The sequence below is a fragment of the Equus asinus genome, chromosome 5 (genome assembly GCF_041296235.1).
Source record: "Equus asinus isolate D_3611 breed Donkey chromosome 5, EquAss-T2T_v2, whole genome shotgun sequence".
Classification (NCBI taxonomy): Eukaryota; Metazoa; Chordata; class Mammalia; order Perissodactyla; family Equidae; genus Equus; species Equus asinus.
Window position 1 is genome coordinate 40,412,735 of NC_091794.1, and position 12,413 is coordinate 40,425,147.

Sequence of the window (12,413 nt, forward strand, 5' to 3'; positions counted from 1 at the left end):
ATGTACACTGATCTGGCAAACAGTACATGTTTAACTATACCCTGAATTCTCTTTCAGTCATTATAAATTAACTAAAATCACTTAAAATCTTTGTGCACATAACAAAACAAATTATGCACATAACTTTTCAGATGTCATGTGGCAGAAAGGGTTGTCTGTCTTGCTCAGTGGTCTATGTAATATTGTAGAGCAAAACTCTCCCATAAATCCAGTTGTTTACTATGACTTCACAATTAGCTGCATAAATTATTCTATCATTGTTACTCTTTAGAACAACACTTCATGTCTGAAGTCCCTAAAGTTAAGCTCTCTGGCTAAAATGCATACAAAAAAGTACAATCAGTAGTAATGAGAACCTTCAGAATTGTTTCCTTGAGAATCAAAAGGCAAAGTAGTAGCCCATTATTTAAAAATTGCTCATCATACTTCTTTATAAAAATATTTTTTAATAAAGTCAAAGGCAAAAGTAAAATTCTGGATTTTACCCCGTTGCCTCCAAACACTGCCTCTGATTAGAACTTTGTTACAAAGACTCCTGATATCAAATATATGATCAATTCCCTAAGCCATTCTATTCTAACGGACTAAATTTTTAAGTGCTAAGATTTCAGAGGTTTCATTACAAAATGATAAACTGACCAACTAATATTTTAATGCTATTTATGAGCAAATATAAATGCTTTTTAAAAGCAATCAGGATACTATTCTAGGCCTGCATGTAGCTCCAACTACTTTGCAACAGTTGATATAAAAAGTAGAAAGTTAAAAATCAGCAAATGGAAGATCAAAGTTTATTTACTACCTGCATACAAAAACATATTGCACATCAAACAACCAAAATCAAAAAAAAAAAAAAAAAAAGAAAGAAAAAAGAAAAGGAAAAGATACTCTACTTAAGACTAACATGTAGTTTATACAGAATAAACCTTCTGGAAATTGATCTTTTCAGTAGTTCAGGTTATGTCTGAATGGACATGTCTAATTCAGCTTAGTGTTTTAACTAAAGCTATGTTTGATTTTTAAATACTGTACACTTTAATAAATAAACCAAACAAAGCCTCAATGTAGAACAGTCACTGCCAAAATCACCCAGTGTCCCTGCAGATGCGAGTTTAACAAATGTATTCCAGTGGTCTGCAGATTTTCCTCTACATACAGCATTTAAAAAACACATTAAAACAGACCAGTTTCCAGACTAAACTAATGAATTACAATTCAGTGCAAAATATTTTAGACTGCATTTCATTCTAGTTTTCCTCAGGTGAAGAAGTGGTTGCATATTATTAAAAATGTAACAAAAGCAGCTAATGCTTTCATAAAGAATATTACGTTAGGGATCCCACCCCACCCACCTCCCCCCATCTCTGCCATATTTTGAAAACAAAATAACATTTCCTATAGCCAGCAACTTTTTTTAATGTTACATATACTATTCTCAAGGCACATCTGATGATATATTTTATAACACAGTAGGTGTCAAAGTATGTTTAACATATGATTTCTTCAGGATCCCTCCCCTTTCTGAATTCCAAATGGAGGAACTGAAAGTGCGATGTAAAGACTGGCGATCCATATTCTATCTTTGGCAAGCTTGTACAAGCACTATTGTAAAATGTAATGTAAAAGAACTGTAAACTAGGAACTTCTTCAGTTTATGAAACACCATTCAGGACTGCTGCTTCTTGAGTGTTTTCTTCTTTTAAGGTATTAATCTTTTCTTCTCCTGGAGTACGCTGTAGCTTAGAAATTTCATCGCCAGAAGCACTAGTTGGGCCATTTATTGCCTTTTCTGAAGGACCATGCTCTTCAATCACATCTTTTGCCTGCCAAAGGGAGACAACTTTTTCAACTTCTTGATAAATGAAATCTATAGCTGAGGAGGAAAATAGCTACATAAACATTAATCAGCTAATAAATAATTTGTTTCATATACCACAATGGATCAAAGAATTATAATGTTGTTAAAAATCAAAACAACTACCAATATACTGCACCTCTCTGGGTCTGTCAACTCTATCTCTAGTACCTAGCAGTGCCTAAACCACAGGAAGAGTCTTATTTGTTTACTGAAAACTTGTGCCTAGTTTTATTTTAACCACTGGAAGGTTCACCATATAAAAGATATAAACAGTTAATACCCTAAAAGTAAAGCAAATCACCTACTTTACTCACCTTTTTTTTGAAACTCATATTTACATATCAAATCCCTTAAAGCATTTAAATAATTGAAACTTATAAGTCTAATCCATCATTGAAAAGAGGTATATTATAGCCTATTGCTCCCCAAATTAAGCAACAGTCTCTACACCCAGTATCTTTGGGCAGACTGAATTTTACAAATACTCTTTAGAGTTCTAACTGAAAAGTATTTCAAGCTCAAGCATGCATATCTTCAGTTACTTGGGGCCAAGAACAAAATCAAGAGTAGTCTTTAAAATATTATTCGTCTAGTTTGGGAAACAAGTGATCATACAGTAAGTTAAGAAATAAAAATAAAGCTAAACCGTACCAAAAAAAACAAAACAAAACCTACAGGTTAAGTTCTCCTTACCATTTCTTTCTTGTTTTTAGCCAAAGTTTCCCTTGGGAGGTTTCTTTGTCTGCTCTGAGACTCAGCTCTAGAAATATAATCTGCAACTGTGACTGTTGAAGATGAGAAAAAAATTACAGGTGTTGAAAAATATTTCTAAAGTTTATTTATGGATAAAGAGTAATTTCACTTCTAAAATAAACTAATGGTGGGTTACCCAATTTCAAAGTTTTCTTAAGCTGGGTACCACCTCCAACCAAAAACAAAGCGTGAAAAATTTGCCTGATTCAGTGCTGACAATAGAAAATTTCAAGCTGGAGATCGAGGACGCCTACATTAAAATCCTCTTTCACAAGAATCCAGCCATTTTTGCTTCTGGTTGAGTCTACGGTTGTGGGATAAGTTTGATATAAAAATCCACAACCAATAGGAAATACAGCATTTTAAGCCCAGACAGTGTTTGCAATTATCAGTGGGAAAAAATGGGGCAAATTTGGTGCAAATCATGGTGTAGTATACTTCAATTTGAAAATTTCATCAAAGATTTTAAAAGATTTACTCAAATATTAGTTTTTTGTTTTTAAAAAGCACAATTAAATAATGTATCCAAAGTGTGGTATTTTATGGTTCCTTTTTAACATTTCTCATTAGAAACCACTGTGATTAAAAAAAAAAGAAAAAAAAATTTACAAGCAAACTAAAAATGACGACACCACCGTAAAAATGTGGACATCAATCATGGTGGAAAAAAGGCCACCATGAAATCAGTAACCACCCCCTCCCCACTCTGCCAGTCCTTCAAGGGACTGATTTATTTGTGTGCACACACGCACGCATGTGCTTGCTTTCTAAGAAAGCAGGTGGATGGCAGTAGTGATACAGGAAAAAGACTAACCCAAGCTAACGCTCTACTGCCAATCCAAGTGCAACAAATGACCTCTGGTCTACATATACTCTGGACTACCTTCCCTTTATACCTCAATCCTTTCTCTTCATGGGTTTGCAACTTAGAATTAAATTCACTGATCTGAAGAAATATCAAAATAATCCTTTTTTTTTTTGGTGAGGAAGAGTGGCCCCAAGCTAACATGTGTTGCCAATCTTCCCCCACCCCCCTTTTTTTGCATGAGGAAGATTGTCACTGACTTAACATCTGTGGCAATCTCCTTCCACTCTGTATGTGGGACACCACCACAGCACAATGAGCAGTGTGTAGGTTCGTGCTTGGGCTCCAAACCCGCAAACCCTGGGCCACCAAAGCAGAGCACACAAACCTAACCACTAAGCCACTGGGCTGGCCCCTCACTTTCTTTTTTTTTTTTTAAAGAATTATTTTCTATCAGAAATTGTGAGGAAAAATCCCTGATTATGTGAAATGTAGTGAATTTTAAATTATGGGAGCAAGTTAATTATGTAAAGAATGAAAACTCAAGTAAACTTTAAATTATTTAAAGTCACTAAGGTATGGAGAGAATTGGTGCATCAGGTTCAAATTATATGAAAATCATTTTGATATTAAAAAGCTAGATAGTATTTACAATTAATTTTTCTTAACCATGAATTAACATGCTAAAACTTTTATAAGATCCAAGAACTTTCTACAAATACTAAATGAATCTTTTCAAATCTCAAGGAAACAACTTAATTCAAAACTAATAGACATCATTTATTAGAAACACCACCAAATAAAGATGTTTCATGCCTAAAAACTGCCTCTTGCAAATTTTAAGAAATGCAGCATGCTCATTTTGGAACTTTTTAAATCATTTAAATTCACTGTTAATGAATTTATAAATACTTTTAATGATAGTTTCCAAAATTGGGGAGGAGAATACTACTATCCACTTCATTAGTATGTCTACATACGTGGTGGCAAAACCATTATAGGTACGATTCTAGTTCTGGGAGCACCTTAAAGAATTCATCCTGTTTCCAAAGTTCAGTCCTCATTGACACCTGGAAGAACTCAGCTACTTGGAAACTCTGCTTGCATAGACTGAAATACTGCTGTATCTGAATGCGGGACAGTTCTTACAACTCTTCATCCAATATGTACAGGCAGAGAATAATATACTTTGATAAAGTTATCAATTAATTTAAGAGGCACTTAGCTGGCAAGGTAAAAATTTACCAGTGCCCCTCCCCCTCCAAAGAGAGATGAAACCAAGAACAACTTCAGTTGAGTCAAAGAAAAACCTGTTTATAGCCAGTCCTTATAATAAAAGCCACTTGAAAGTTCAATACAGTATTTACAGTATCTAAAAAAATATACAGGCAATTTGTGCAACATAATTTGGACTCCAGAATTTCCTCTAAGGGGACCAACTTACTCAGTTGGACTCCAGTGTACTGTCACATTCCGTGTATAGTAAAGAATATAAACTGATTAATTTACACTAAGGGCAACAAGAAATTATGAGCAAATGAGAATAATTTAACGACTGTGTATTTAAGAGAATGTTGATATTAACTTTAGATGAAGGCTGCCTTTCTAGAACTGCTACCAGAGTCAAGGAGAAAGTGATGTGCTTGCTTGTCCTATCTTGGATTTGTCTTTTGCTGGGGGCAGGGCAAGAAGTTTAAAAGAGGAAAAGCAGTAATTCCAAAGAACAGAATAAAACAGGAGTAAATGCAGTATGGAACACAAATCATTGGGAAATAATTGAAAACTCCAAATTACTCAAGTTTCAATTAATACCATGCAGAAATCTCTGCCTCTTCTTTAACAAACCCCACTACATTCTTTTTATGTCCACTGACTTAGTAATAAACCACCATCCATCTAGTTAGTAAGCTACATTGTAATCTATCCTATGTTAAGTCCATACTGATAGGTTGCAACTTTTTATTTATATATGGCCAGAAACCATATTCACTGCTGTGCCAGCTTCAAAAAACTAAATACAATCTCTTGATCTAAAATATATTCCTAACACTAAAGAGAGGGAAAAGAAGAGAAGGAAAAAGAGTGAGAAACATTTTCTGAAAACTTTCTATTTTTGATATTTAATTCCTTTTCAGTTTACAACTATCTTTAAAACATGAACTTTTTTTCAAGAATAGGAACTAATACCCTTAAACCAGTTTCCCAAATGTCTCTATAACCACTAAACTTAAAATACTAAAGATACTGGAATTTACATTCTTTACTTGGGGAAAACACAGGAAAGAATTTGTTTTGGAAAAGAATGCAAAAAATTGATTAGTTTAAAAGGGGTTTATTTCTGGTGCACACAATTTCTTCATTGTGAATATACACGTGATTTTCTGTACACAGGAAATGGAATTATGTTCAAAATAATATAGACACAGCAAACAAGTTTCTTTGAAGTTACTAAAAATTATGACTACTTAAAATGAATTAACATCCTAAAACTAAGTAAGTACTATTAATCTGAATAGTTAGTAGGTGTAAGGGAAAAAGCATCACACTACAATAAACAAACAAAAACATAAACATGCATTCCTCTTATTAGGAAAAAGACACTTTCAAGTATTTTTCTCATTTGTACTTTTTTTTAAACCGTGGGTATTAAAATTCCCACAAAAATGAGGTGCTGAATCCAGATATAGTAAGCAGGCACCATGCAAAAGCTGCCCAGTTTTGCCAATCAACCTCAATCACAATCTACAACACAGTCCCTGGGATGGCAGGCCCCAACTCAAGTGTGAAGAATCTGCCAAGTGGACAAAATAATGGTCTTCTCAACAGTATTTCCATGTAAAAAACTGAGACACAACATTAGTTTAATTAGACAGGTTACTAAACATTTATGGTGTGAAGGAAGAATGAATGCATTTTCTTTAGAGTAGTAGTCTTATTAGTTGAGTAAACAATTTATGCAATGCACATCTTGAATGTATATGCACACGTGTACACGTAAGTATAATATATTTAGAAAGCAGACACATGACATTTTTTTTCATGCTTGTGACCTGGTGGTGTCAACAGGTCCACTCAAGTTACCTGGCTGTCTATCTTCTGCCTGACCCCTGAAACGACGCCTGCGGCTACGATTGCGTCGCTGGGGCTTTTTTTCACTATCATCTGTAATTGCAAAGTTTACCATGAACTATTCTGACAAAAACAAAACAAAACAAAAAAAAATTCTTTCCTTCAAAGATTTAAGGAAGGAGAAAGAGAACCTTTTAATTAAACAGGGAAGATAAAACAACATACATTACTGACAAGAAAAATACTTCTGTAGTTTAAGCATTCCAAATAGATTAAAAACGGAATTATCATCTGGAAATTAAGAGGGTTTTAACTCTTAATTAAACAAACACTAAGACTTAATTTAAATTACCATCATTCACAGATAAAGTTTTCCTCTCCAATACATTTTAGTTTTTACCAAAGTTAATGACATTTTAGCCCTTTGGAAATTAATGCCTACTCAAAATACATACTTCACTAGTGTCATTTGTAACTTTTAAAGAGGCAAGCTGAAAGCCCAATTTTAGTTTTGGAACAATGAGAGTATTAAGTGCCTTGCAGTTTGAATATTTATATTGATTTAATGGAATCAAAGGGCACTTTAATAAACCCTCCCAGTTTCAAATAATTTGGCTATACAAATCTCAGAACTAGACATTTCAGACAGACAAAACGCTATCTACCTTATTTGAAGTAAACACTAAGAAAAGTTCAATTTGCAAATTGCATGTGTTTGGATTTTGTTTTCTTTGAAAAAAGCATCATACATTAATATTATACAATAATATGTATCTTTTCCCTAAGTGCTTACATACCTAGCCCATTTTCATTAACTGAGGCTGTATCAGATTCAGTCATTCCATCCATCAGAACAGCATCTTCATCAGTCCTTCGTCTACGAGACCGCCTACGACGGTTAGTACTGTGATGAGATTCGCTGGCATCAGTGTCTGCAGTCTGATCTGATTCTGTATTATCAAGTAAGCTGTATGGATTGCTGTCTGGATCTTTGAGCACTATATGCATGTCAGAGGCAAGAAATATTCGTTTAAGAGAACTGTAGTTATTAGGAATGTTTTGATCTACATTGAACTATATCAACTGAAAAAGAAACTTCAAAATTTCCCCCCAATAAAAATATATTCTGTCTTCAAATAAAATGTTTCCTCTACCAATATTTCACCTAGAAAATAACATACATGAAAAGAATTTAAATGACAATGAAAAATTAAAGCAGAAGATGAACAGACACCTCAGCTTCCTACCATTTCTCTGACTTGTTTTGAAAATACATTAGGAAATAGTAAATTATTACATGCTTTTTAAACATTCACATTCCCGGCTAATCTTGCCTAGAGGCTACAGAAATAAAAATGAGTAGAAATATATATTCAGTGAATATGAATTAACTCTACGAGCGAGCTTTTGTCCTCTCTACTGATTCAAGGTGACTGCTGCTGCTTTGTCCTGATGTTAACGGACTATTTCCAAGTAATACTCAACACCTGCACTCTGTGACATAACAGAAATCTGTTACTAGGAAGTGAAGCAACCAAAACAAATTTACACAGAAGGGCAAACTAAAGAAGGCTGAAATTCTAAGTGGTTATAGGAAAATGTGAAAATGAATGTTGACTAGTACTCCCATCTCCAGAAACAAAGAGTGAAGGTGGGGTAAGGTGGGGTGAGGGTGGGAAAGGAAAAGTTTTAAGATATAATTCATAAGAAAAAAAATACCCATCTTACCTATGTGCATTTATTGCCTCCACCAATCAAATTATAGAAGAAATTCACCTAATCACGATTTTTCCTTTCTAAGTTTCCTTTGGTAACAGCTAGCAAGCTAGCATCTTTGCAAAAGACACTAAGTTTATCCATTAATCATAAACACTAGGTAAAGTACATTTATTTTGCAATTCAGCATAATTTTATAAACTTTGGTAATAGTAAACAGTGTACTAGAATATAAAAACTATTTCCCTGAAAGCCAGCAAACTTAGGGCTTAAAGAATATCACTAGAACCAGAGAGTACCTTTAAAAAGTCCCTACATTTTGTGATTCATTCTAGTTCTTTGTAATTTGTAAGCAAGTTTGGTATATATTTAATTATATATACACATATGTTCTATAATCTTTAAAATACTATATAACCTTTCCATAGGGCATATGTTATAACAATAAAAAAAAAGTGGTTTTCTTAAACTGCTATAAAATAATGTTAAGAGTATATCCCTGATATAATCTGGTCCACATATCCCTGACAATTCTCCCCCCAGCCCATTATTGCTAAGCAAGAACATTCTGGAAACTCCAATTCTGCTTAAGTTATAATATTTAAAATTTTCAAAAAGACACAAGGAAAAGTTGCTTTATACACCTCAAATCCCAGGCTTCCAAACACTCTTTTACAGATCAATTCCTCAACCAATGAAAATTTTTTTTTAAAGATTTCAAAATTTTTCCCTGTTCCCAAAGTAGTACATAATGTAGCAAAGAAGGTTTCTCAGTTTATTTTCAATATTAAATATACAAAAGTATTTAGCTCTGTGCATTAGAATTCTCTGAGTCTGCCTGATAAACAAATACACACCCCAAATACTCTAAGGGAAAAAACATTCTAATTACATAAGCCCCCAAAAACTGACGAGATAAACATCTGACCATCGAAAAAGAGCATCAGCCAACTAAAGTTTCTCTGACCTGAACGTTCTAGCTAAACCCTCACTAAGAAAACACTCCACAGGGCTTTTTCTTATATTGCTGTATGTTCCACTATTTTCCTGAGACAGTGAGTGGAAAGAGAAACTTCCAAAAACTGGGTGCCCTGGGAAATGAATTAACTTGCATAAAGTTATACTGTTTACAAAGAAAGGATGCTGACATAGTATATAAAAGACTACCAGAACTGATGGAGGATTTGCCACCACGTGGTCCACCACGACCTCGACCCCCTGAAACACTTCTGCCTCTTCCTCCTGGGCGTCTCCTGCTGTCACGCTGATGTCGGCTCTCTCGATCATCTTCTCCTGCCAATGACCAATCACTCAGCTCGTCTTTACGCTCAGATTCTGTTTCAGAAGGATTAGACAGCTCAGAGTTTGTACCTTGAGAAAGAAAGAGAACCTAAGAGTTAGATTCCTATTAAAAAAGAAAGAGTGAAATATTTCAAAATTATTTCCTACAAATCAGTATTTAAATAACCCTACTGACTGGCTGCTTCAAAGGTGGCTAAATAAAAATTAAAATGAACTTGAAATTTATTAACTAAGAAATAACCAAATGTTAATATTATACAAGTAATATAATACTGTAACTACTAGTCAGATTAAAAATTGAATTCTTTGGATGTGCAGAAACACAGCCAATAGAATGTTATAGAAAACATACACAATGTTACATATACAGTATGAAAATGCACTTAATATGGGTAAATACTGAAAAAAGTTTTGCCCATTTTTAGGTTTTAATAAACTATTAGTATAATAAAAATAACCATTATCCCATATTTAAAAGTAAATTTAATCACAAACAGAAAAATGAATAGTTTAACTATATAGTATATTCTACCATTATTTCATTGATTCTATGGGGGCACGTTTTTCACATTTTTAACATCTCAAAAATTAGGATGCTTCTTGTCATTGATGGTCTCATGAACCAGGAGTGTATTTTTAGTGGTCGTACATAAAGTAATAGTATATTTTATGAGCAAAAGTGTCTTAAATTAGAAGAATACAGTATTTGAAGTTACTGAACAAATTTTAAGGAGATTACTGAGAAGACGACTTCAACCTAATAATCAATAGAACTGAAACCATTATCAGTAAGACAAAAATTCAGTAGAATTTTCAAAGTTCATAGACCATTTCTAACGTTTCAATGACCTATTTTTAATAATGACCTTTTAAAAATTTAAACACTGCATGGATTCTATAAAAGCCTATAATACTCATTATTATATCATAATTACAGTGCCAGGTTTCTATCACCCAACCACTATCATACTCATTTTCCACTTTCATTCTTTGTTCTGGGATGCCCCTTCCATCCTTCCTTTTATCATATATCCAAATATATCTCCTTCAGAGCCTAGCTCAAGTTCTAGCTTCAGATCAACTTAACTGAAACAGACCTCTCTCCTTCTCTTATTTCCTCAAATGTAATGTACATCTATCATGCAGTGTTGTCATGTGTTGTTTTCTATTTTCTCCTCTTTGGATTTACTTCCCACCTGGTCTATGATATCTTTAAAGGGTAGAGCTCTCCTATACCTCTAAATGCCCCCAGACACCTAGCAATGTGCATAACAATTTTCTCTTGATAAATTAATTTGCTGCATGATTCTGAAGTTTCTTGGCTCATCTCCCAATAAGAGTGATTCCATGATAAAGTAAAAGTTCCCTATATTTAAACTTCACAAGTCATTTGATGATAAAAGCAAAACACAAGAGCTCTTCAGATGCACAAAGTTCTAAGTACTAAGGAGCAGGGAATAAAATGTAAAGTTTAATAAATGAAGAAGCCTACTAACTTCCTTTCTCCTTTAAATATAACTCTTGAATGCATCTTTCTTCTCCACATGCCATTAACTATGGATGTAACTAGTCACTTATAGAAGAATGGATTAAGTAATTATTGGAAGTATATTTTAGGAAGACTATAACAAGTTTCTATTATTCACATTCGAGTCTGTTAAGTAAGAATCTCACAGAAAAGAATGAATCTCCTAAACACTAATTTCTTGAAATGACAAAAGAGAACTTTATTAACTAATGTCATGGTTTGTTCGAATAGGGGCAATTTATCATTTCATAAATAGTGGAAAAAAACCTTTGGAATGTATAAAAACATCTGAATTTATTTACAAATATACAGCTTGCCTGAAAACACTACCAAAATTTGAAGGTAGATAAATATATCATTTTTAAACATTCTCACAAAGTTCCTATTAAATTCTCTTCAGAAATATAGTGTGGTATTTAACTCAATGTCATAAACAAGCAGCCAGCCCTCGGTGGTCTAGTGGGTAAGATTCAGTACTCTCACTGCTGCGGCCCAGGTTTGCTTCCTAGTCAGAGAACCACACTACCGGTCTATTGATGTCATACTGTGGTGGCTCCAGGTTGCTATGATCCTAAAAGCTATGCGAGCAGAGTCACCCATGGTGGACAGGTTTCAGTGGAGCTTCTAAACTAAGACAGACTAGGAAGCAAGACCTGGCCACCCACTTCAGAAAAAACTGGCCATCAAAACTCTGTGAATAGCAGCAGAGCATTGTCTGATATAGCACCAGAGGGTGAGAGGATGGCCCAAAAAGTACCAGGCAAGATTCCACTCTGAATCAACTCGAAGGCACTTAACAAAAACGCAAGCAAGAAAATTCTTAAGTTTAATCTAAATCTAGTATTCAAGATACTAAAGCATAAACAGATTTTAGTAGATAAGACAGATAGTAAAGTCAAAAACAAAACAGGCTATTGAATTGGCTAGTGCTCCACTTTATTCATATTAAATAACCTTTAAACATTTTTGAGATGGCAAATGGGACTTTGCAGATGTGATTAAGGTTAAGGATATGTGGGGGGTGTCACCCTGGATTATCCAGGTGAGGTCAAACTAATTACATGGATCTTTAAAAGTAGAGCAGCATTCTGAGCTGCAGAGAACTAGAGATGACAGCATGACTCTGCAGTTCCTGGTTTTACAGAGGAGGAAAAGAGGGCCACAAGCCCAGGAACGGAGGTGGTCTCTAGGAGCTGGCAATATCAAGGGAACAGATTCTCCCCTAGAGCCTCCACAAAGGAATAAGCCCTGTTGACACTTAGATTTTAATTTTAGCCCAGTGAGACTCATGTCAGACTTCTGACATACAGAACTGTTAAGATAATAAATTTGTGGGTTCAAGTCTCTAAGTTTGTGACTGGTTAAGCACAAAGCAAAACTAA

At 34.1% G+C, this 12,413-nt stretch overlaps 1 protein-coding gene across 8 annotated transcripts in view; it reads right to left on the reverse strand.

Moving 5' to 3' along the window:
* Nucleotides 1–1,171: 1,171 nt before the first annotated feature.
* Nucleotides 1,172–12,413, reverse strand: part of FXR1 (FMR1 autosomal homolog 1) — a 69,259-nt gene continuing 58,017 nt past the window's right edge. For 2 of the 8 annotated variants that reach the window (XM_014838337.3, XM_014838335.3), the window contains 5 exons: nucleotides 9,369–9,572; nucleotides 7,283–7,483; nucleotides 6,498–6,578; nucleotides 2,552–2,643; nucleotides 1,172–1,823 (listed from right to left, as the gene is read on the reverse strand). In XM_014838337.3, the coding sequence (XP_014693823.1) occupies nucleotides 1,653–1,823; nucleotides 2,552–2,643; nucleotides 6,498–6,578; nucleotides 7,283–7,483; nucleotides 9,369–9,572 (749 nt within the window). In that variant the 3' untranslated portion in view covers nucleotides 1,172–1,652. The remainder of the gene's footprint in view (nucleotides 1,824–2,551; nucleotides 2,644–6,497; nucleotides 6,579–7,282; nucleotides 7,484–9,368; nucleotides 9,573–12,413) is intronic. The other 6 variants (XM_014838338.3, XM_014838336.3, XM_070509368.1 and 3 more) reach the window with 3 other exon arrangements.